The sequence below is a fragment of the Gymnogyps californianus genome, chromosome 2 (genome assembly GCF_018139145.2).
Source record: "Gymnogyps californianus isolate 813 chromosome 2, ASM1813914v2, whole genome shotgun sequence".
In the NCBI taxonomy this organism is placed as follows: Eukaryota; Metazoa; Chordata; class Aves; order Accipitriformes; family Cathartidae; genus Gymnogyps; species Gymnogyps californianus.
In genome coordinates this window covers 979,072-1,004,437 of record NC_059472.1, presented here as the reverse complement: position 1 = coordinate 1,004,437, position 25,366 = coordinate 979,072, and the positions used below count along the sequence as shown (strand labels likewise).

Below are 25,366 nucleotides of genomic sequence, written 5' to 3'. Positions count from 1 at the left end.
CACAGGGCTATAGGGACATTGGGACACAGGGACAGGGGACACACAGCTATGGGGACATGGGGACACAGGGCTCTGGGGACACAGGGCTCTGGGGGGACACAGGGCTCTGGGGGGACACAGCTCTGGGACACAGGGCTATAGGGACATTGGGACACAGGGACAGGGGGACACACAGCTATGGGGACATGGGGACACAGGGCTACAGGGATGTAGGGACACAGGCTCATGGGGACACACGGCTCTGGGGACACTGGGCTCTGGGGAGACAGGGCTATGGGGACATGGGGACACAGGGCTCTGTGGACACAGGGCTCTGGGGACATGGGGACACAGGGACAGGGGGACACACAGCTATGGGGACATGGGGACACAGGGCTACAGGGATGTGGGGACACAGGCTCATGGGGACACGGGCTCTGGGGACGCAGGGCTCTGGGGACATGGGGACAGAGGGACACGGGGACACACGGCTCTGGAGGGATGCAGGAACACAGGGCCATGGGGACAGCGCAGCCCCGCCGCAGCCCGCGGGAACCCTCCCGCTCCCGTGGGGTCCAGCAGGGGGCGGGGCGGTGCCTCCGCGAGACCCGCCCTCCGGCAGCGCCGCCCCGCCCCCTTCCCTTTCATTGCCTATCTGCCTCGCCCTCCGCCTCTCCCCATTGGCTGGCAAGCCGGCGGCAGCGGGGCGGGCCGGAAGCGCCGGCGTGTGGCGGCGCCGCTCTGGGCCGCGGTCCCCGCGGCTCTGTGGTGGCGTCCCCTGACGCGGAAGAGCGGGGCCGGGGCGGCGGCGGGAGACGGTGAGAGCGGGAGGGTCGGGGGGGGGCCGCACCGGGATCCCCTCCCTCCCCCCCCCCCCCCCCCCCCGGTCCACCCCCTGCGGCCTCCCCTCCTCGGCCATCGCCCCACAGCGGGGTCTTCCCCTGCTGCCCCCCGGCCCTGGCGCCCCGTGGCCCCTGCGGGGACCTCTCAGCTCCGTGTAGTCCCCCTGTTCCCCCCCCCCCCGTCCCGGTACCTCAGGGTCAGGTCCCTGAAGAGCCTTCTTCCAGCCCAGCCTCAGTTCACTCCTTTAATTTCGCTTTAATTTTCATTATCTGGCGCTTTCCAGGTTCCCCTCGGCGTCATCCATCAGGTTTCAGCGCTGTTGAAAACACCACAAGCCCAAATATCGCACGTTGGCCTGAATGTGCTTTTATTTCTATTAACCTGAGAGGGAATTGTGCATATCCTGTTGTTAAAGAGATGGTTTATTCTGGGTTTTGATGAGGAAAACGGTTTATTCTTGGGTTTTGATGAGGAAAACGGTTTATTCCGGTTTTCCTCTTTTGGCAGCATTTAAAGCACAATGAGGTGTATTGTATTCCTTGTGGAGAGAGAACTTTAAAAAAGAAAAAAAAAGTAAAATAAAACGGAGGTCCTGAAAATGGAAGGTTGAATAGGGGGGTTTGGGACACAGAATGTTACTCTTTAATTCTATTCTTTAAAAATCACAGAATTTCAAGCCTTTGCTCTGCCGGCAGAGTTATAAAACATCAGCAGCGAGTTGCGTGGATGGGAAATAAGGGAACTGCTGCGAGCCACAGGATTTCTTCCACTTCCACTGCCTGCTGTCATCGCCCAGCTTGCTTACTGCAAAGCAGGGGGTCTTGCCCTGGCACGGCTGCTCCCGTGTAGCCCCGTAGCACCCCGTGACTTCAAGGTGGTCATCCTGGAGTGAATTGCACTGGGTTCCCTCGGCGGAAAGAGCGTGAACGTGGTTTGCGCCGCTGTGGCAGGGTAGGTTCGGTTGTCGAATCTCTGGCGACGTGGATAACGTATGTCTGCTGTACACGTGAAATTAGCCCTGCTGGCAGACCCAAGTGGATGCTGCTTTAGGAGACCCACGGTTTTCTGGGGGTTATTCCATTTTGAGACCAGACCTTCAGCCGCAGCAAACGAGCGTTGCCCAAAAGCAATATTTGGATCAGATCTCCGAGCTATCTTCCTGCCCGCTAAGGTTAAAAAATAAGAGTGAAACGGAGACGGCTCCTGTAGGAAGCTGCCACGATGAGCCCAAACACCAGGAAAGCTCCAGGATCTGATCAGGCATCGGGTGATTTTTTTTTTTTTTGCAGCACAAGCACTGATTTATCTTTTCCTAATACTTTTAAAAATGAGCTCTCTCGATATTAATCTCCAGTGAAGTCCCCAGTAACGCTGCCCTCCTCCTTGCTGAGCTCTGTGCAGCCTTTCTGTTCAAGCTCTGCCTACATTTTCCTCCCAGCCACCCATTTATTGTTCTTGCGAGCAGCTGCATTTGTGCTTCCTGCCGCAATGCCCCGCATGTGTTTCTACTTCCCTTAATTGCATCTGCTGAATTCCTCCTCTCTCCACTTTGAACTTTTAAGAAACTTCTACCAGGTAGCCCGTAGTGGAGACATCTTTTTTCCTTTCTTAATTTCCTCCATGGCCTAGAAACGGGCACGTCTCTTATTTTCTCTGTATTGGCCAGGTTGGGCCAACCAGTTCTGTCCACCTGCAGGAAGAAGTTTCTATATTCACCCCTTTTTAATGTTGTAACAAAAAGTCTGGGTCCTGGCTGTGCGTGGTATCATCGAAAGTGAGATGAGGAGGGGTAAAATGCATGAGAATTTACTAGAATTTACCTAGAAAATAAGCGCAAAAATGTACTTCTGATTCCAGATATTTGAATTGCTTTTAATATATTTGTTTTGAAAGATGGTGATCTTTAGTGCCTCAGCGTAGTAATGCGGTAGGTGCTGAGATTTGCATATGTTTTGAATATTAATGTGCTTTAACACAGCATGGAAGAGCTCTAGTCGCAGGCTAGAACTCCCTTTTTAGAGAATTTTTAGAAGGCAGAATTTAGCCTTTGCCCCACTCCCGCAAGTAAGTACGAAAAGAAAGCAGGAGGTGGAATTTAGTGAGGCCGTTCTGGCTGTACAGTGTTGTAGAGAACAGGACGGACGAGATGCTGCTCTGTGCAACTTCTTACTGGGAGGGTTTAGTAGAGAAGACGGAGCCAGACTCGTCCCATGGATGCACAGTGAGGGCACAAGAGGCAACAGGGACAAGCAGGAACGTCGGAAACCTTGGTTAGATGGAATTTTTTCTTTTCCACCATGAGGGTGATCAAACACTGGAACAAGGGACCAGGGAGGCTGTGGGATCTCTGTCGTTGGAGATGCTCAAAACTCAACTGGGTGAGGCTTTGAGCGTGGGGTTGGGCTTGAGACCTCTCCCAACCTGAATTCTTCTGAGATCCTGCAATAACGTGCATGTGTCTTCACTGGTGTGACTCTCTCGTTTCTCACAACCCAGGGGAATGACGATGACCAGCCTCCTGCCTTCAGCAGGGGATGGAAACTGCTATTACATCCTGACAGAAGACTGTGCCTATGGCAGCAAGTACTTCCAAGCTGGGAACATGTGCTTCTGCAGCGAGAGAAGTTACCTGCGCAACTTCTCCGATGACAGGCCCCCGGCTTGCTTCTTGAAAGTTGTCATGCTGGATGACAGCTCCACCGTCACGATAAACATAGAAATCCTTCAGCCTGTGCGCGAGGAGATGGCCGTCTTCCTCCTGGCCATCAGCAGCCACAACGAACGCCTGAACTACTTCTTGGAGAGGCTGAGCCTTGAAGCAGCTCTGCGGGCCGTGCCAGGCCAAAAAGTGATGGTGGAGGTTGACCGGCAACATTTCCCTGGTATCATCCGCTACATCGGGAGCATTTACAAAAACACTTCGGCTGTGCTGTCTCCGTTCTTCTTCGGGGTGGAGTTACAGGTAAAGTGGCCAAGAAAGTAAGTTGCTTATTTTCCTTTAATGTTTGTGTATGTAATGTGCCTTTCTGGCATGTTTTCAGGGCGAGGGTGAAAACAGAGGGCGCAGTGATGGATCTTATCACGGCACCGAATATTTCAAGTGTAAGCGGAACTGCGGGATCTTCCTGCCGTTTAGCAGAGTCCAGTTTACTCCCACGCCGGACGACGACTACGTGAAACAGAAGCCAAAAGCGGACATGGAGGAGGGCGTTCCTGTGAAAGTGGGAGATGCAGTTAGCTTCTACGTAGACGAGGTCCTCACAAAAGGAATAGCGATGGCAGTTTACAGGGAGGGAACCCAATGGTTCGTTAAAGTTTGTCCGGTAAGAACAGCCTTGCTGCCTTTTCTTGGGTTTGGGGCATTTTTTTAAAAACTGTGTTGTGGTGGGACATTAAAGAGAAGTGGAAGGAATGTCCAAAAGGGACATGAGGTTACATGCAAACTTTCCAGGCCTGTTTGAAAAATTGGTTCATATTCCAGGAATGCCCTAAGTCTGATAAAACATTTAGCTGATAGATTTTTTTTCTCTCCTTTCAGGAAGAAGAAGGAACAACTGACATTTTCAGAGAAATCCCTATGGACTCTGTTGTGAAGGAAAGCTTGCAAAGTAGGTTATCATCAGATGTGTCTGCCCTGTGTATGTTCCTGGGGATTTAGCATTTATTTCTTCTCTGCAGGCTACTGATGAGCTGAAAGTCCAACAAAAGCTTCAGCTAGTCCCAACTTAGTTGATCAGGAGGCAGAGAAGGTCCATGGAAAAGTCTCAAGTTCTGGACAAAATTCTTTGCATTAGGCAACTAAAGCTGAGTCTACCCGTTTGTCAGGAAGAAGAAGAGAGCGTGTGATTGCAGTGCAGAAGTATTTCCTAGGGGAGCAGGCACCACTGGTTAAAGAGTCTTTAATTTAGCTGTCAAAGATGGAGCAGGAGCCTCATCCTGATGCCAGACAAATTCGGAAAGGCACAGATGCCAGCAGTGATGGTGTGAGTCATTGGACAAGACGAGAAATTAGTGGAATCTCTCTGTTGCCATCAAAAGACACCGTGAAGCTGTCAGGGCCAGCCCGAGAGGAGCCGTCATTAGACTCTTCACTGAGTTGATTCATCTCGCTAAAGGCAGAAAAATAATTTGGAAATAACCCCCCTGCTGCCATTTCAGTGGTCCAAAATGGCTCTGTGAAGGGCTGGATTAGCTCCAGGGCCAGCGAGAGGCTGGAGTGCGGAGCCTTGAGCGGGGAAACAAGGAGCAGGATCATCCCCTCTCAGCCTGTTAGACCAGCTTGGCCATATCACTGGGAATTACACCTTGTGTCTCTGGTGCTTAGCTTCATGCTTGTCCGTGTGGTCTATAATTTCAAAATAGACCTGGTATTAGATCAGATCAGAGATGTCTGTCATTAGGTGTTGACTTCCTACCTCACCTGACGTTTTGTATTGCCCACTAGGTTTATTTTCACCATTCGAGTCCGACATGGGCTTGGGACACCCAAACCAAATGAAACGAGAGATAAGCGAGAGCGGTGAGGAGTGTGAAAGTGGGAATTCATCCCTGGAGGTGAACTCCATGGTCCAGATCACCTTGGACAAGGGAAATCAGGTTTCGGGAATCATCCGCTGGTTGGGCTACCTGCCCCAAATTAAGCACAAAATGGCAGGAGTTGAACTGGTAAGGAGCAAAACATTTCCTGCTGTGAGATTGTATATCAGAACGGGCAGGTCTTGGTTGCTCTTCTCTTTTAAGACCTTCAGCTTGTGGCTGCGTATCTCACAGCCTGACCTCGGCCTCTGACGTATCAGAGTGTGAACTGTGAGGGTTAGCACACAATTGTGCCCTCCCTTAGGCTGGGGAGGAGAGCTTGCGGAATGATTACGAGGGTTGCTTTGCTCTCTTCTAGAGCAATTTTATTGGAATGTGGGACGGAATAATCATGAATCCTACAAGTGGCATCAGTAGGTTCAAAACATAACCAGAATAAATGAAAACAGTCAACAAAACGGGACCAAACTTGTATACAGCTCTCAGATATTAAATGGCCATATGGGGGATCGCACCTCATTTGTGGAAAGCCTGCTCTCGTGTTATTCCTCAATGCTCTTTTCCCAGGATGAAGATAAGGGGGTCACTGCTGGCGAATGGCTGGGCAAATACTACTTCCACTGCGCTCCAAAGCGCGGCCTCTTTGTGAAGCTGCAGTCCTGCCAGCCCGATGTTCGCTTCCAGTGTTCGCACAACAGCGAGCTGAGCCTCATGGATTATAGTAAGTTCTGTGGGGAGAGGGGAGACAGGGCTCTGCTGGGACAGGGCACGCTACGGAGAAGCCTCATGCGCAGTGTCTTAATCAGAGGTTTAATATTCTTCACTTTCTTTGAGTGTTCCAAAAGATGTCAGTTTTAAGGATGCTGAGGTTGCCATGATGGTATTTATAGGGAATGCCCCGCAAGTGTGAGAGACGGTAAGTGATTTATTACAGGGATAACGTAGACTAGGGCATTGAATATAGGGCAATGTATTGTGAGTGGCTCTAAAAATGAGGCCTGGGTGGCATGGATGTGTTGGAGAAGGGGAAGCTGGCAGGAAATGTTGGGGGGTAACAGAGGATAGAAGTCCAGAGCAAAAGTCTTTGCAAGGCATTGTGAATGCTGCAAGCAAGACGGGGCTTTTCTGCCTATGGTTTTCAGGGCAGAAGAAAAGGTCTTGTATAATTGAGACCTGAATATGGACAAGTGTTTTAGCTATAGGGCCTGGCCTAGCTACTGTATGTTAAATGTAGACCGCACACGTGGCTCTGGAGAATTGGAGCGGGTAACTGAGGTGCATGGCCAAGATGTCAGGTGATAACGGTGTTGCACCTGGGGACTGAGAAATAAGAGGGAGCTTGGAAAGGGAGAGAGGATTAAATCAATTTTAATGTAGAGCTTGATGTGACGATAGGACATTCACAAGAAGATGTGGGGAAGAATTTTCATTTGAACAGGAAGAAATTCCTCCAGAGCAGGGAAGACAGTGTGAATTAGCCATTTAGAAACTGTAAATGAGATCACTGTAAACGAGAACACACGATTCCTGTAGGGACTGCCCAAAACCTGGGAGTAGGGACAAGGAAGAATGTCTTAAGGATGTGCTGAAGAGAGGGGATTGAATTACAAGGGGAGAATGCTGAAGAAACCAGGAAGGACCAGATTGAGAAAGCCACCTTTGAAGCTTAAGGAGACGACAGGCCAGCAGGATGAGGCTATTCAAGCACAGTTGGCCTGTTTGTCCCCTTGCTACTGGGGTCACAGGTCTTTCAACAGAGAGATCCCAAGCTTGACTATAACACAGCACCAGCTCGTTTGTAGCTCTTTTTGTCTTCATTATACTTGGCGTAACGATGGCAGAGGTGGCATGGATTGCTAGGGCATGTGTCTGGTGAAGCAGAGATGGTTTGGTTTTGTCTCCATTTCCAGTAGGTGAATTACTAAAGAGACAAGTCTTCATCCCAGCATGGTTGAGTCCCAGCAGGAGCAGCGCAGAAGAGCCTGGCGCTGACTTCTGAGCGGAGCAGACCTCTGGGGTCTGGACAGAGGAAGGGGAAGGACAGAGCTGACCCAGACGAGGTGGGAAGCTAAAGGCAGTTGCTTCTGTTGCTTCTCTTGCAGGAGGGCAAGAAGTTCTTCCACAGGCTCCAGACAGTTTTCCTCCCCTCAGGAACGAGGCAGCGGTGCATGTCCTGCGAGGGCGGATGAAGGGGATCCAAGGCCACTGTAATTCCTGCTATATGGATGCAGCTCTCTTCAGGTAAGAACCTGCTTGGGTGGTGCCGTTTCATTAAATGAGTGCTTTTTTTAATTGGGCAGAGCCCTAAACTGCAGCGCTTGCCTGGACTTCCAAGGTGGCTGGAAATTTACCCGGTATAGAGCAGAATATAACTGTGTGGAGACACAGCCTCGATGCTTGCTGCTTTTTGATCTCCTTCCTAATCTGGTAGGTTCTCAGGCCCTGAAATACCCCTCGTGAGTACCTAAGGTACCCGTGTGTCTGTCATGCAGGGCGGTGAGAGATCGTAGTTCTCTGGACTTGGACCGTGCTGACTCTGTCACTGGAGGTAATGGCTGGAAACATTTCAAAGAAACCGCCCAGGAGGTCCCAGCTTCACTGTGCAGCACTGTTTGGAGAGGAAAAGACTCAGTGGTGCCCCCCCATGAGCAGTTTTGGCTGCAAAGTACGAGATTTCATTCTCTCTGAGCTGTTTCCTTGCTTACTACCGGTGTTCATTAAACCAGATGTGGTTTATCTCACTGTGGAGACGCGCTGTCACTCACCTTTCTGTAATTGCATGCATGGACTGCTGAAGATAAAAGCCACCGACTGTCACGAGGCACAATGGTTTGGTTCTAACTATTGCTGCAAACCCATCAGACTTACACCCATCACACTCTTTTCACAGCCTCTTCTCCTGTACGTCCGTGCTGGACTCCATGCTCTTCAAGCCCTTCCCACTGTGTGACAGGAATGTCCAGAGCATTCTGCGGGATGAGATTGTTAATCCCCTCCGAAAGTAAGTATAGTATGTGGGAACCCTGGAAGTCATCCATCTGCCTTTGTACCTTCTCTGTTGCCCTGCCGGATGGTACCTATCACTGAGGGAAAGGGTTACCTGGAGGGCTTCTCCACCCAGCCACATCCAAAGGTTTTCATATTGGGTTCCTCTTCTAGTTGTTCCTTTCCCTGGCTTGTAAGGCTGTCACAACTCCTACTGCATGTGCATGAGTATCTCCTGCTCAGAAGGAAGCCTTGTGAGCTGCACTTCTCAGTGAAAGGAAGAAAGGGGGATTCCTGGCGTTCAGACCACCTCTGGGGGGAACCCTGGACTTGATGAAGCAGTGGCATTGCCTTCATCAGCAGTTGGTCCCAAAGGCAGTGTGCAATGCCAGGCTGGATGAGGGTAGACCATGGCATGAGAGCTAAATTCCCTGGGATTTGTATCATGAAAGATAGCAGGTTCTTTCCTCATCCTCCCTCGAGAGGTGTAGAAGAGAGGCATGGAGAGCTGATTGAACATAAGACATTAGCATCTTCCCTGAGGACCAGTGTCCTGGCACTGGCTGCAGAAATACAACCCTGGCGCGTTCTGTGATGCTGAGGTTTGATTGAGAGCAGCCCTGCAGAGAAGGACTTGGGGATGAAAAATTGGACATGAGCCGGCAATGTGCGCTCGCAGCCCAGAAAGCCAAGCGTCTCCTGGGCCGCATCAAAGCAGCGTGGCCAGCAGGGCGAGGGAGGGGATTCTGCCCCTCTGCTCCGCTCTCCTGAGACCCCCCTGGAGCACTGCGTCCAGCTCTGGGGTCCCCAGCACAAGACAGACACGGAGCTGTTGGAGCGGGGCCAGAGGAGGCCACAAAAAGGGGCCAAGGGCTGGAACACCTCTCCGATGAGGAAAGGCTGAGAGAGTTGAGATTGTTCAGCCTGGAGAAGAGAAGGCTCTGGGGAGACCTTCTTGCGGCCTTTCAGTATATAAACAGGGCTTGTAAGAAAGACGGAGAGAGACTTTTTACCAGGGCCTGTAGTGACAGGACAAGGGGCAACAGTTCTAAACTGACAGAGGGTGGGTTTAGATTGGACATAAGACATTCTTTACGATGAGGGTGGTGAGACACTGGACCAGGTTGCCCAGAGAAGCTGTGGATGCCCCATCCCTGGAAGTGTTCAAGGTCAGGCTGGATGGGGCTTTGAGCAACCTGATGTAGTGGGAGATGTCCCTGCCCATGGCAGGAGGGTTGGACTGGATGATCTTTGAAGGTCCCTTCCAACCCAAACCATTAAATGATTCTATGATTTAAATACACTGGAGAGATCATCTGCAGCTGCTTCTTGTTTTTAGGACTGGCTTCGTCCGAGCTAGGAGCGTGATGCACCTTAGGGAGCAGCTAACTGACAAGGGCCAGTGTTCAAGCTTTACCAACGCTGAGAAAGGTAATGTGCTCTCTGGGGCCTTCCCCGGGCTGTTTCGCTCTGCGCCGCCTCAGCCAGGCACCAGGCTAACAACTTAATTATACGCTTCTCCCAGGCACGTGCATGAATATGCCTGCTGTGCTGTTTGTTTATGTACATGTAAAACACTTTTAGCTTTTAAAACTCTACAGGCTTTTCAACTGAAATTTGTCCTGAAGTCTGATGGAAAGATGGGAATTGCTGGGTCTCTACCTGGTGGCAGCTGTTGCCGGGAGGGAAGAAGATGATCTGTGTGAACAGAATTTAAACAAGGGAAATTTCCTTGACCTTTATACTTTGAGTTATACCCTGATAAGTCCATCCCTGATGTCCCTGCTAGAATCCAGCTTGATTTATCGTTTTGCCAAGATCAACTTGTCTTTGAGTTCTGAGAAGTTATTTGAGGTTCCTCAAAGCTTGTAGTCTGGTTTAAATAACACAGAAAACATCTGCACCTGAAACCCACCAGTCTCTGGTTGCAATCGCCACGTTCCCATCCATGCACAGCAAGGCCCTGTGTAGTTTACAACAAGGAAACAGATTACACCAATGCTAAACATCACTGCAACAACCTCTGAGTACCTGGGTACTAAACAAGTGGCATTGATTCTTCCAGAAACAGCAGGTATCTTGTCAGTGAACAGCACTTGTGTTTTGTACTACTGTATATTTATTTTAGCCAGGGATAGTTTAACTGTTCAGTTTCTTGACTTTCCATAGCTGTCCCTGATTTCACTTTGAGTTTATACTTTTGGTGTTGGCAATAACTGTCCGTTAAGGTCTCTGAGATAGTGTTGCTGTGATGGCCCGGCTTGTAGGAGTGCAGTATCTGAAGGCTGGTTTGCTTTTTTCATGCTCACCCTAGGATTTATGCATTAACCAAGTGCTCGCAGCTTTTAGCCCAATTGTCCTCTTACCTAGAGTAAAAGAGGAGATTCCAGTTTCACGAAATGCTGGCTCATGTTTATCTGGCAGCTTTTGCCTTCTGGATGCAGTGGGGCAAGGCAGCATTCCAGTTGTGGTGTGACCCATGCTTTTCTCTGACCTTCCAGATCCTGAGGAGTTCCTCAATCTCATAATGCATCAGATCCTGGGAATAGAGCCGCTCTTGAAACTGCAGTAAGTTTCCATATCTAAGCGATACAATTTACCCAGGCCAGGCTTGTTAGTTATCCACCTCATGATCACCAGGTGTTACTTGCACCTTTTCATCGAGGCTTTGGAGGCACAGCTCAGCTCCTCTCTGCTGTCCGTGTGATGTTGCTTGTTGTGATCTTGTCCCAGGTGACGCATCCAGGAAAAGACACTTGTAAACTCTCCCTGGAGGTGCCGCCTTCAGAAAATGATGATAAAAACCTTGTCTCATCCTTAGGGAGAGCCAGCAGTGGTTTGAGAAATGTAGTGTCCGACTTCAGTGCAGAGCCAGCACTATCTGACAGCCTTTGGATGCATTTGGGATGTGTCCAGACTGTCAGGCTGGCTCAGGTCCTGCAGCCTCTCAAAACAGGGAGTCCATGGATGCAGTCCCAGTTTTTCAGGACTCTACAAAGAGGATGAGAGGCTGAAGGAAGCCAAAAATAACTGTGCTGTTCAGGAGCATAGAAGGGGATTGTTCGGATTCTGTGCTCCTTTGTTGAGACATCAGTCAAGCCATAGATCGTGGAGTACTCGGAAAGGCTGAGCACAAAGACAACTCTGTGCTGCAGCTCCCCTGCAGAGGGGCATCTGAAGGAAATCCTTTCTCTGCTGGCTCAGGGATGTAGGGGTTGTGGGAGATCTTCTGCACACAACTCACCTTTTGAATGCACCGAGTTTTGCTCTGTGGCTTTTGTATGTGCAGTTATAGATCTTTCATCTGAGAAGGAGTTGGCTGATTGTGCCACAGTGCAGTTGATTTAAAAAGTATTGAAGTGTCTTTTAATATTTACATCAACGAGGAGAAATTGAGTTTTGCTTATAGGAGTAGGGTGTGATGCTATGGAGGGATAATGAGACTGAAGATGGTACTTGTATCCTCTTCTCCTGGCACATATTTAGTATTTCTGGGTGGAAAGAAGTGCTTTGTGACAGTGTTGCACCAAGCAGCCCTTGGTGCCTTGGGCCCAGAAGCTCTTGCAGGACAAAACTGGTATGTCCTCTGGGAGCTCAGGTTTTTGTGGCACCATGTAAACAAGCCCCGTGACCACTCCTTGCAGGTCAGGAGGCCAGAAGGAGCAGGACTGTTACTGTTACCAGATATTTATGGACAAACAGGAGGATCTGGTGGTTCCTGATGTGCAGCAGTTAGTGGAACACTCCTTCCTGTCCTCTGACCTGAAGCTAGTGGAGGTGAGCCCAGCTACCTTCTGCCTACGCTGCTATCTGCTGCCTCTTTCTTGCTTCCTCCAACGTACCTGTGCCCGCCAGTGAGTCTGCAGTGGGTCTAGTATGTCTTCTATCCAACACTGCAAAGAAGCAGGATACAGCCACAAGAGAGAGGTCGTGGGGAATCTGAGCGTGACCTGGGAAGAGGGCTATGCTTTCCCTGTTGTTGTTTTGTCTCGTGAATAACCGGAGCAGAAAGTCTTTACTCCCAGCAGCAATATGGAGAGAAGAGTCGCTGGGGCTTGTCTCTTTTGGCAGGGTGACTCATTTGCCTTTCTTTTCCCAGATCCCATCTTGCTTCATTATCCAAATGCCGCGTTTTGGGAAGGAATATAAAATGTTCAGCAAAATCATTCCTTCCTTGGAGCTGGATATAACAGATCTGCTGCTTGACAGTAAGTTGTTGGGCAATGGTAAAGCTGCCGGCTGGGACTGCGAGCAACCAGGTGACAGGTCTCGCCTCTTTGGGTTGTGAACAGATGTGAGGTGGGATCACGGTGTGATTCTTCTTCCCTGAACACCAGTTTTGGCAGGACAAGTTGGATTTCAGGTGAGACCTGGAGAAGACACATCCTCTCACCCCTGTTGCCCCTGCAGGTCCCAGGGAGTGCTGTGTGTGCGGCGACGTCGCCACCTTGGAGTGTTCGGAGTGTTTCAAAGACAAGGTATTCGCAGCTACGGGCCTGAAGCAGTTCTGCAGCTCCTGCTCCAGACAGGTATTCATTTTCTTCGGCTGCTCACAAAATCTGCCTTGGTGGCTGACAGCAGATTAAACCCCCCAAAATACCTGCGTTTCCCCTGCTGTCCCTGCAGCCCTTCAGGTTGGGCACAGAGGGGCCCCTGCCTGAGCATCAGTCCCACCGCCTGCATCAGCCGCATGAGCGGGATTAGGTACCACTCGTTATTAAACCCTCTGCTCACAGAGAGCCTAAATAAGGACTGATCCTGCACAGACTGAGTGCTGGGACCTCCACGCTGTCTCACCAGGACCATTTCTACAGCTTTCTGGCTCTTCTTGGAGGGTGGCAGGCTCCCATCTCAGCTTCTTGCTGCCAGCCTGTTGACGCATTGCCGTTCCCTGTCACGTAGGGAGGAGTCGGCTGCATGGGAAGTGGATTAATAGGGAATAAACTGGGGTGTGACCCCTGCACACTCCTCTTTCTGGCAGGCCAGGTTCAGTTCTATCCGCTCAGCAGTGTGTCCTGGTCTTGGCTGGGATAGAGTTAATTTTCTTCTTAGTAGCTGGTACAGTGCTGTGTTTTGGATTTAGTGTGAGAATAATGTTGGTAACACGCTGATGGTTTAGTTGTCGCTAAGTAGCGCTTATCCTAAGTCAAGGACTTTTCAGTTTCCCATGCTCTGCCAGCAAGTAGATGCACAAGAAGCTGGGAGGGAGCATGGCCAGGACAGCTGACCCGAACTAGCCAAAGGGTACTACCATGGAATGTCATGCCCAGTATATAAACTGGGGGGAGTTGGCTGGGAGGGGCAGATTGCTGCTCGGGCATCGGTCAGCGCGTGGTGAGCAATTGCGTTGTGCATCACTGGGGTTCCCCCCCCCCCTTTTTTTTTTGTCATATTCCTTTTAATTTACTATTATTATTATTATTATAGTTCATTATTATTATTATAGTTCATTATTATTATTGTTAGTATATTTTACTTTTGTTATTAAACCGTTCTTATCTCAACTGACGAGTTTTACCTTCTTTCCCGATTCTCCTCCCATCCCACTGGGAGCAGGGTGGGGGGAGTGAGGAAGCGGCTGCGTGGTGCTTAGCCGCTGGCTGGGGTTAAACCACGACAAGTGCTACCCCGTCATCTCTCCTCAGGTTCACTCCCACTACCGACGCAAAACGCACAAGCCAACTAGGCTGCACGTCCCGGAAGAGTTTCACAGCCGGAACCCCCGGGGCAGCCAGCAGGTCCCTCGCGAGAAGATGGAGCTCTTCGCAGTGCTTTCCATCGAGACCAGTCATTACGTCTCCTTCGTGAAATACGGCCCCGAGAACGAACACTGGATGTTCTTCGACAGCATGGCTGACAGGCATGGTGAGGACATGGTGGCGGGCTTGGAGCTTTGATCGCAGCCGGGTGCTGCGCGGTGGGCAGCTGCGAGGGTCTGCAACGCTCGTTGCATAGGTGCTGGTCAGTCCACCTTTTCTTCTGAAGCCCCCTACACAATTTAGGCTCTGTCTGGACCCTGGTTCCAACAGTGACCATTTAAGTAGACCCCAGAGAAGAGTGTGGCCAGGCGAAGCATGTGCAAGTTCCTCCTAGTGCTTTCATCCTCTGGCTGTGTTCAAACAAGGGACTTGTCGAGCCAGCTGGGACACTGGCTGCTGTGTGGGCGAGGACTGTTCTCCTGCCCTTCCCCACTTTATTGTTGGCCTTCAGATCTCTCAGCTAAGGCACTACGTTACTGTCAAGTGCAATGGTATCTGCTTGAGCTGTAGGTACTCGTCCCTTGGGACCTGGTTTGGACTTTTCTCCTTCTTTCTGGGTTAGGTGATGAAAACGGCTTCAACATTCCCACGGTAACGCTGTGCCCTGAAGTTGCCAAATACCTGGACTTGCCACTGGCTGTGCTGGCCCTGGAGCAACCTCGGGACATGGATGGAGTAGCCAAGCGCCTCTTCTGCGACGCCTACATGTACATGTACCAGAGCAAGAAGATGGCGCTTTACAAATGACACTGCCTTGGGCTGCTGCCGCAGAGCAGTGAGACGTCGGAAACGTGAGCTTGGATCAACCCTGCAGCTCGTAATTGGTGAAAGCAGCCGAGTCTGGGTGCACCGAGCTTGCACTTCTGCCTCTTCTTACCTCTTCCAGTGTCTGGTATCAAGCTATCCATGTCAGCCTGTCTGGGTTTGTTAAATCCTGTACCTGGCCTTATCGAGTGATAGTTTATACTTCCGGCAGACCTGGACTCTGAATTATTTACACTCAAATTAATTCTCATTTCTTACCTTCCCTTTCCACCCTCCTTCCCCAGGCACTCTGCTGCTCTGCCCTACCTCAGAGTCCTCCCCAACATCCTTTTCTCCCTGCCAGCCCTTCCCTCCAAAGCTGAGGACCAGCATCTAATCAAAACATGAGCAGTTATCCTCCGGTTTGCAAAGAGCACAGGAAAACCACAACCTCGCCCTGCGTAAGACATCCTCACGTGGACTTGCGGAGTGAGAAAACCAGGAGGTGTGAGCTGCACCGGTGTGGTTAAGAGATGGGTCAGGACGAGGGTTTTTCTTGAGGTCTAAAGCTGGGTCCCTGAATTGTCTGCACTTCCCTTGTCCAGCACTAATACTCTGGCACTTTTACCCACTATCCCTTATTTTCAACCATGAGACCAATTGGATGTCTTGAGCAGCAAATATGCTTTAAAAAGACGTATTTTTGTAAGAACAAAACTGGAAGAAAGATGGAGCAGAGGAACAGCATGTGAGCTCATTATGCTTCCTCTTTTTTGCAAAGTCTGCACTATTGCTACATGATCTGGTGTTTTAACGTCACTTTCAGCACTTACTGTCCTATCTTTGCATCCACTTCTGAGATCTGTGCCAAAGACCAATAACAGAATTCCAAGGGCAAAAATGGAAAAAATGAGCACTCTTGGATTTTCTGCCGTGACTGCAGTAAGGTTTAGGGTCTCTGGGTGGGAACTGGTATTCCTTAAATTAAATACCTTAAGTTTGCAAACTGGGGGTTCTCTGCCATTAAGCACATGCTGTCATGGCAGTGGGAAGCTGTTACGGAGTCAGTGCTATGAACTGGGTTGCCCAGATTCCAGATGGCACTGACACGACACCAAAACTTTGAGGGATGCATCCAGGAGCCCCAGATGTGCAGCTGTAATCTCCTTCCTGCTCTTTTTTTCCTCTTCAGTGCAGGGTGCAGTAATCGTAATCTGCAACCCGTAGCTTTGTATCCTGTTGGCTTGGGCCACGCAATACACGTGGTTTAGGATCTTTTTTGCTGACAGCAGCGTTGTGATGCTAACTGGGACCTCAACAGCTCGATGGCTCTATCGGCTTTCCGGTGTGTCTCTTATTTCTGTATGTGGTGGCTACAAAGGACGGCTGGTGTGTAATGAACCCAGTTTGTTAACACACAGTTAATGTTTTGAGAGCATTGCTGTCCAGTTCAGCTTCCAAGTGTTCTTCCGAGCATTTGGGCCTCAACACCAAGTTGACCACGAGGCAGCAATGTGTCCTCATGGTAGAGAACGCGAACAATTGTCCTGGGCTGCATTCAAAGTGTTGCCAGCAGGTCAAGGGAAGGGATCCTTCCCCTCTGCTCAGCACTGATAAGGCCACACCTGGAGTACTGGATCCAGTTTTGAGCTCCCCAGTACAAGAGAGATGAAGAGAGTCCAACGAAGGGCCACAAAGATGGTGAAGGAACTGGAGCATCTCTCCTATGAGGAAAGGCTGAGTGAGCTGGGACTGTTCAGCCTGGAGAAGAGAAGGCTCAGGGGGAACCTTATCAATGTCTATAAACACCTGAAGGGAGGGTGCAAAGAGGACAGTGCCAGAAACTTCTCCATGGTGCCCAGTGACAGGACCAGAGGCCCTGGGCACAAATGGAAACACAGGAGGTTCCCTCTGAACATCAGGAACCACTTCTTCACCATGAGGGTGACAAGCCCTGGCACAGGTCACCCAGAGAAGTGATGGAGTCTCCATCCTTGGAGGTACTCAGAATGGTCCTAGGCAAAGCCAAAGCACCAGCGGTTGAAGAGTCTGTCTAGGGGTAGGAGAGATGGTGGCAGATCTAGCAACGGATCGTCCTGAGGATGGGTTTACCCTGCTCCTGCTTGGGAACTGACTGACCGACCTCTGGCTGATCCTCTGTGGCCATGGAGAGGGCTGAGGGGCTAGAGGGTGCTGCTGTCTCGCTGTTTTTGTCTACTTAAAGTTGCTCTTCATTCCTTCTCTCCTAAGAACTCAGGACTATCTCTACTCAGGTACACTGGGGGTAGATTCTTATCTCTGGTGCGTCTGCTCTAAAAATGTAAGTTTTAATAGCAAACTGCTCTTGGTTTTCCTGGAGTTTTTTTCCTCCCCTAAAATGCTAAGTGTGATAGAGTGCCCACAGCTGGAGCATTGCAACAGGGAGCTCCAGCCTGTTGGGTTTTTTAGAAACAAGAGACCATCAGGCCATGCTTCGTTAAGCTCTTTTCATTCCCCCCCCCCCCCCCCCCCAATCAACATGTGTTGCAAAGACCTAAACCACGACTGTTCCTGGGAGAGCATGCAATGCAGCTGCAGGGTTGGCGCCTGGGGATGCGCAGGTACATCTCACTGGGGATTTCCCTCTTGCCCTCCCTTGCTGCACCTTTCTGATGGGTGGCTCAGTTCAGGGTCCGTACATTTTACAAGCTCAAGGGAAAAGATTTACTATCTATCTCCCTGTTACAGATTTGGGCAGGGTTAGAGAAAATATGCGTGTCTCGGAGAAGATTCAATCTGTGCAGGTTTTTTTTTCCCATTCCATGCAACAACTTTTCTTGACCCTGTTTTGATAAAGCCTCAACCAGTGATTGTCTGGGCATGAGACCTACCCCCAGTGGAGCTACAAAGGGGTTTTCACTGGAATTAGGGTCATAGGATGCCCTGTGGCACCTGCTGGGGCCACCCCCAGATGCTCTCATGGGTCAGCACTTGCTTTTTTATTCCAATTTTATTCAGTCATAAACTGTGAAGTGAAGGATGTTGAATCACACGTTCAGGCTAAAGGCAACAAGTGTTTTGAAGGACCAGGGAAGCCACACAGTATGGCCGTAGCTGTAGTGGGTACAGGCCTTTATTTTATTTTTTGCTTAGGATGAAGGTAATTGTGGGGATTAGTGCTACGCTTCCTCTATGAACATCAGGTTAGAGAGTGCGGGCGTCAACCTGGAGCTGGCCTCCACACCCCAGGGAAGGCATACAAAATGGAAAGAGATGAAATGTGGCCACAGAGCCAAAGCCTAGAATAGGAAGGGCAAAGTGCATCTGCCACAGATGTCCCACAGGACATGGGTTGGGGGACAGGCTGGCCCTTCCCATGGTAGAACCCCTTCTTGTGCACTCTAGACTTCGTCTCTAGTGCCACCGAGGAGCTTCAGCATGGGCTGCCACCACAGAAGGCACAGGGCTGGCACGGCCACCGAGGTGGGAAGTGCTGCCACGGCAGAAGGCACAGGGTTGGCAGAGCCACCATGGTGGGCAGCGCTGCCACAGCAGAAGGCACAGGGTTTGACAGGACCACCAAAGCAGGCAGCACTGTCATGGCAGAAGGTGCAGGGCTGGCAGGGCCACCGAGGTGGGCAGGGAAGGACCATCGCTTCCAGAAGACGCGGGGGCAGCTGCCTCCCAGCTCTGCCTGCCCCATCCCTCTGTGCCCAGCTTTGCTGCTGGGACCCCAGGGTGCTCTTCCAGTTCCTGCAGGGTCCTCGGATTAGCACCACACAGTAGCAATGTCATCAGAACCATTAATTCCTAATTAGTCACCTGGTCTTCAAAGTAGTGCGGAAGAGCCTGACCCCAGGCAGGGGCTGCACCCAGCGTGGGCTGGCACGGTGCAGGGGGACGAGCGGGGACCCCCTCACTGGCTGGCCTGCCGCAGCTCGGCGAGGAGGTGGTGCAGCCTCTCCGTCACGGCCACCTGGCACAGGAGCAAGAGGGGACGGTGGTGAGCGTGTGCTCCCCAGGGGGGACTGCAGCCCCATATCTGTGCACTGCTGCAGCTCCGCGGTGGAGCCATGCTGGCTTTGCTCAGGCCACCGGGGCCGGGCAGGGTTCCCGGGTGTGTACCAATGGTGCCTGGCAAGTGGCGGACATACCGGGTATGGCTGTGGCTCATGGAGCCGGCGGTGAGCGGGGTTAAGCAGGCTGAGGGACACCTGCGCGTGGCTCCTCACCTCTGGCAGGCTGGGCAGCGGCTCACACACCTGCAGGGATGGAGATGCATGACCACATCCATGTGGGGAGCTGGCCACTGAGCCCCAGTCCCCAACAAGCCAGCTCCAGGCTGGACTCTGATGCCACCATGTCCAAGGTGGCACCTGAGTTGTTGGGGCAGGGAACATCTCAGACGCAAGGAGACACTGGGGTTTAACTCTTTGATCCTGACATTACTGCCAAGACACCACCACCCTGGCTTGGTCCTTCACCCAACGTGGGGGAGGACACCCCAGCACCAGAAGGCAGAGCCACCCCTGACCTGGCCATCTCTGAAGTATGTGCGATGGAGGGGCTCCACAGTGGTGGGCACGACCTTGCTGGTCTCACCGAGCTGCCCCAGGACACGGATCGCCAACTCCTGCCCCGCGCTGGGCAAGGGCTCCTCCTCCAGGGCCATGAGGTCCATGAAGGGGTGACCTGCAGGGGTGCCAGGTTAGGGGCCAGCGAGTGTGTGGGACATCGGGGACAGGGTTATGGAGCAGGAGGCAGGGGGGGATGCAGGTCAACAGGGCAGCACCGTGGCAAGGGTCTCCCAACTCACCAGCAGAGTCGTAGAGCCGATAGATCGTCTTAGTCCCTGGGATTGTCATCTTCTCCTCATCTTCTGTGAGCTTCAGGCACGGGGAGCCATTGACCTCCACCAGCTGTAAGAGGAGGAGATTAAGGAGATGGGCACCTTATTTTTGTCACATGCACCAGCTCATGCCAGTGCTGAAGACCATGCTGAGCTCTGTGTCCTCTATGTGTGTCCCCGTGTGCTGGGGAGGCCACTGATGCAAACGGGCTTGAATAAATCATAAAAAAACCCCTCAAACCACCCCAAAGTTGGACATCCTGCCTCCTCCTGCCTGCATGCTTCTTGTTACAGTGGTCTCATGAACGTTATTTCCAAGGAGGACATAGATGGTGGGATTGAGTGCCCCCTCAGCAAATTTGCAGATGACACCAAGCTGAGTGGTGCAGTTGATTCCCTTGAGGGAAGGGATGCCAAACAGAGGGACCTTGACAGGCTGGAGGAGTGGGCCTATGTGAACCTCATGAAGTTCAAGAAGGCCAAGTGCAAGGTCCTGCACCTGGGTCAGGACAATCCCCAGTATCAATACAGACTGGGGGATGGATGGATGGATGGATGGAGAGCAGCCCTGCAGAGAAGGACTTGGGGATGCTGGTGAGCAAAGATTTGGACATGAGCCCGCAATGTGTGGTCGCAGCCCAGAAAGCCAAGCGTCTCCTGGGCCGCATCAAAGCAGCGTGGCCAGCAGGGCGAGGGAGGGGATTCTGCCCCTCTGCTCCGCTCTCCTGAGACCCCCCTGGAGCACTGCATCCAGCTCTGGGGTCCCCAGCACAAGACAGACATCGACCTGTTGGAGCGGGTCCAGAGGAGGCCACAAAAAGGGGCCAAGGGCTGGAACACCTCTCCGATGAGGAAAGGCTGAGAGAGTTGGGATTGTTCAGCCTGGAGAAGAGAAGGCTCCGGGGAGACCTTCTTGCGGCCTTTCAGTATATAAACAGGGCTTGTAAGAAAGACGGAGAGAGACTTTTTACCAGGGCCTGTAGTGACAGGACAAGGGGCAACAGTTCTAAACTGACAGAGGGTGGGTTTAGATTGGACATAAGACATTCTTGACAATGAGGGTGGTGAGATACTGGACTGGTTGCCCAGAGAAGCTGTGCATGCCCCATCCCTGGAAGTGTTCAAGGTCAGGCTGGACGGGGCTTTGAGCAACCTGATCTAGTGGAAGATGTCCCTGCCCATGGCAGGAGGGTTGGACTGGATGATCTTTGAAGGTCCCTTCCAACCCAAACCATTCTGTGATTTGATGATATTGGCCTTGCAGCATCATCCCTTAGGGCCGGATCGCCCTTTGCTGCGCAGCCCCAGCCGTGCGAAGCCTGGGAGAAGCCAGGGAGCCCCATGCCCCACAAGCCAAACAGGGCAGAGAGCTGCTGCCACCACTACCTTGTAAACACAGCCCAGCGATGGCTGCAGGGGACACGTCACCAGGTTCGTCCCGATGCCGATCATGTCAATCTCGCTCCCCTGGTGTGGCAGAGAAGACAGTGGCCATCAACAGCCCACCCCTGCCACTGGTTTTTAAGCCCATGCCAAAACCAGAGCCACGGGGCAGGTCAGAGAATGCTCTGCCCAAAGGTGCCCAGTGTCTGTCTGTCCATCTGTCCCACCCAAAAGCCTTTTTTTTTTACTGCCTGGAAACTCTTCTCTGTTCTCACCCAGGGAGAAAGTCCCAGGTGACTCTCATGTAAACCCCACGCACTCCAAACCTCAGCAGTGCCAGCGAAAGCCAAGGCGACTTCTCAGCCCCGACAGCAGCTACCTCACCTCCCGGCTGAACTCCTCCAGGCTCTGCTCGCTGATGTCGTTGCTGACGGCGATGGGGATGGTCTCAAACCAGGGCACCTGGAAGCTGGCGAAGGGCAGGGGAGTGAGCAAGGGAGGGGGCACAGGGTTTGGGGAGACCCATGTCTCCACTGGCAGCACCCTCCTGAGCCACAAGGGCTCCCGCCCTGGCAGGACGAGGTGCTGGGTGCCCAAGGTGGGGAAGCCAGGGACTGGTGGCAGCCAACCCAGGCTTGGTGAGGGACTCACTGAGCACCGCAGGCTCGGAGCATTCGGCGGATCTCCTTGGACTGCTGGGCCAGGTCCCCACTGTCCAGGCGCACCCCGATGGCCCGGTACCCCAGTTGATGCAGGGCCAGCGCCACGGCACAGAAGTTTGGCAAGCCACTCCTGGCATGGGTGAAGAGAGGGTTAGTGTCCCTTGCCTGGTGGGACAAGGGACCCAGGGCGGATCCAGCATCAGATCCAAGCCCTGTGTCAGGCAACAGCGAAGCACGGGAATGCTACCAGGTGGAAACGTCCCTGCTTCAAGGCCACCAAGCAAGGAGGGACGCGTCCGTCCCCTCTGCTATGGTGGGAAAGCCGCCCTTGGGGGGGGACCTGGCATTCTCACCTCCTGACACAGTACGTGTCCAGCAGCCCCTGGAAGTCACACGGGAAGGCGATGGCGTAGGACACGAAGGCAGCCAGCTCGCCCCGGTTCGCCTTCTCAGGGGGCGTCTGCAGCAGCTCACACACCCGCTGCAGCCACGACTCGGCCAGGGCCGGGAGATCCACTGGCTCTCCTCCTGCCAGTGGTGGCACCTCCTGCCCGGGAGACATGGGCTTTACAGACCCTGTGGCATCCTCCATGGCACCGAAAGCATGGTCACAGGCAGAGCATCCCATCCCAATCCCCTGCCCACAGTGACGCTCACCTTGGGCTGCACCTCCTCAAGTGAAGTGAAGGACATAATGAAGGAGTGGGCGATGGTGCCACGCACTGGGATGCCGTAGAGCTTCCCCGCCAGGACGTTGCTGGTGCAGTCGAAGCCTGTGAGGAGGGACATGGGGGGGGACACACGGGTGACGGCACGGCCACGGTGCCGCGGGGCACCGCGGAGCAGCACTCACCCCCAATGTAGGAGTACTTGGAGGCCGAAAGGGCACCGTCTGGCCCCTGAGCGCGACGGAGCCCCATCTCCATCAGCTTCATGTCCGGGCCAGCAAGGAGTCGGAAGCGGGCAGCGTTCGTGGCCACCAGGCTGAGGAAGGAAGGGACAGGTCCACACCAAGCCAGGCTGAGCATGGAGCCAGTACACAGCCAAGGGTGGGGGGGCTCCAGGACCCTCTCTGCTCGACCGCAGCCGATGCGCGGGGATGTGGCCTGGACTGCCACGGGACTCAGAGGGTTTGGCACAGCGGAGACCGATGCCGTCCCCAGCAGCTGGGGGACCAGAGCAGGACATGTGTCCCTACCTGGCATAGTTGACCAGGCACAGCAACGTGGTCTCCAGCAGCTGCACCACCAGCAGCGGCCCCTTCACCTGCAGGAACGGGACCTGCGGGGACAGCCGGGCGGTGACATCCCCATCCTCCCCAGGGCCATGGGAGCCGACGACCCCACAGCCCCTCCAAAGCAGGGGAGGGTACGGAGCGTATCCCACCCTAGCGAAGATGACGGAGCCCTCCGGCACGGCAGAGACGGTCACCTCCGAGGCATCCAGGGTGGCCAGGTAGTCGAAGAAGGCGTCCTCTGTGGTGCTGGGCAGGACAGAGCGCAGGTAGGCGACGTCTGCAGGGGCAGAGCTCAGTGGGCACCAGGGCGGGTGGTCCCCCGAGCCGCGGTCCTGTGACACAGGTCAGGCTGGAGGGACCGAGCCTCCCATGCCGGGGATGGGTGACAGCTTGCGGGCAGGGGGCACCTCACAGCACCCCCCCACCCCAGAGAGAGAGACACAGTGAGGCAGGGGGTACCCTAGCCCTGGGAGGGTACCATGGTCCCCGAAGTCCCCTCTGAGGGACTGTCCATGGGAGCACTGTCCTCCTGGAGGGTGTCCCAGTGTCCCCCCAGTTTCCCTGAGGGCTGTCCAGGTCCACCTCCCCCCGGTGTCCCCATGAAGGGCCTCCCTGTGCCCCAGATCCCTCTGAGATGTCCCTGTCCCCCTTAAGTCCCCCCGTGGGCTGTCCCTGTCCCCTGCAGGTCCCCCTGAGGGCTGTCTCTGTCCCCCTCCAGGTCCCCCTGGGGGTACCCCTGTCCCCCAGGTCCCCCCACAAGGGCTGTCCCTCTCCCCGCGCCCCCCCCCCCAGGCCCCCTGTCCCCCTGAAGGTCTCCCGGGAGTTCCCCGCCCTCCCTCCCACGTCCCTCACGCACCGGCTGCGGAGAAGCGGAAGGCGCGGAGGCAGCGCAGCCCCTCGGCCAGGCCGGCGCCCAGCGCGAAGGTGCCGCGGAAGGGTCCGCGGCGGAAGAAGAGCTCGGCGGCGGCGGGGGCGCGGTGCCGCCCGGCCCGCCAGTGCCCGTAGGCCATGGTGAGATGGTAGAAGTCAGTCAGCGGCGCCATGGCCCGGCCGCGCCGCCGCGGGGCAGCCTGGGAACGGCGGGGACCGGGGCGGGGGGGGGACGGGGGACGGACACGGGGCGGTCGCGAAGACGGGTGGGCCCGAGGAGGCGGGGTACAGCGGGGAGAGGGGGTACGGGGCACTGGGCACCAGGGATGGCAGCACATAGGGGACACAGGACACACAGGACACCAGGGATGGCAGCACACAGGGGACACAGGACACACAGGGGACACAGGGATGGCAACACACAGGGGACACAGGACACACAGGGATGGCAGCCCACAGGGGACACAGGACACAGGAATGGCAGCACGCAGGACACACAGAGCACACAGGACACCAGGGATGGCAGCACACTGGGGACACAGGACACACAGGACACCAGGGATGACAGCACACAGGGGACACAGGACACACAGGGGACACAGGAATGGCAGCACGCAGGACACAGAGCACACGGGGATGGCAGCACACGGGGATGGCAGGACAGGACACCAGGGATGGCAGCACACAGGAGCAGGCATATGGGATGCTGCACACCCAGCACCAAGCACACATGGCCTCAGCTGCGCCAGCAGCCAGACCACCAGGGACTCTGGGGATTGCAGCACGTGGGACACCAGGCAGCCCCGGCACCAGGCACATGGGACACTGGGTACCCAGGACACTGGGCAGATGGGACAACAGGCAGCCCCAGCACCAGGCACACAGGACACTGGGGATGGCAGCACATGGGACAGCAGGCATATGGGACACTGGTGGCTTAAGGGACACATGGCACAGGGCAGTGCACGGGAGGACACGTGGACACAGGAGACATGGGACATAGAAGGGAGAGGGGTGCACTGGAATTGGGCAAGGGTGGTAACAAGGGACACAGGGCACACGGGATGGCAGCACAGAGAGGACACGGGGCACCGGGAGTGGCAGCACCTGGGACCAGGCTTATGGAACACTGCATGCCCAGCAGCAGGCACACATGGCCCCAGCTGTGCCAGCACCAGGCACGTGGGACTCCGGGGATGGCAACACATGGGACAACAGACACACAGGACACCGGGCACCGCCAGCACCAGGCAGGCAGGGCTCTGGGGATGGCAGTACACAGCACAATATGCACATGGGAGTCCCAGGCACACCAGCGCAGGGCACACAGTGCACACACCCAGCACCAGGCACGACACACACCAGGTATCCCAACACCAAGCACAGGGTGCATGCTACACACCAGGCATGACAAAACACTGGCCACACCAACACCAGGGCAAGGGACAGTGTACACAGCAGGCACCATGTGCATCAACCCCAGCACTTCACATGCCAACACCAACCCCAAGGGGCACACCAGGCACAGAGCAGCAAGGCC

General features: G+C 53.8%; 2 protein-coding genes across 2 annotated transcripts; one reads left to right on the top strand and one right to left on the bottom strand.

Annotated features, from left to right (window-relative positions):
* Positions 1 to 741: 741 nt before the first annotated feature.
* LOC127029924 (ubiquitin carboxyl-terminal hydrolase CYLD-like) lies at positions 742 to 15,072 on the top strand. The gene is made up of 16 exons (XM_050915755.1): positions 742 to 797; positions 1,518 to 1,773; positions 3,319 to 3,784; positions 3,864 to 4,145; positions 4,361 to 4,430; positions 5,267 to 5,487; positions 5,926 to 6,079; positions 7,461 to 7,599; positions 8,249 to 8,359; positions 9,683 to 9,774; positions 10,845 to 10,911; positions 11,988 to 12,120; positions 12,443 to 12,551; positions 12,754 to 12,872; positions 13,989 to 14,208; positions 14,665 to 15,072. Exons 3-16 carry the CDS (start codon positions 3,323 to 3,325, stop codon positions 14,847 to 14,849), a joined length of 2,364 nt encoding a protein of 787 aa, XP_050771712.1. The 5' UTR covers positions 742 to 797; positions 1,518 to 1,773; positions 3,319 to 3,322; the 3' UTR covers positions 14,850 to 15,072.
* A 2,772-nt stretch (positions 15,073 to 17,844) lies between these two features.
* Positions 17,845 to 23,999, bottom strand: NAPRT (nicotinate phosphoribosyltransferase). The gene is made up of 13 exons (XM_050915758.1): positions 23,813 to 23,999; positions 23,106 to 23,233; positions 22,918 to 23,000; positions 22,573 to 22,703; positions 22,377 to 22,492; positions 22,073 to 22,266; positions 21,709 to 21,849; positions 21,442 to 21,526; positions 21,061 to 21,141; positions 19,642 to 19,744; positions 19,360 to 19,517; positions 18,980 to 19,087; positions 17,845 to 18,801 (listed from the first exon to the last, which is right to left on the bottom strand). The coding sequence occupies exons 1-13, from the start codon at positions 23,997 to 23,999 to the stop codon at positions 18,742 to 18,744; spliced, it is 1,575 nt and encodes a 524-aa protein (XP_050771715.1). The 3' UTR covers positions 17,845 to 18,741.
* Positions 24,000 to 25,366: the final 1,367 nt, after the last annotated feature.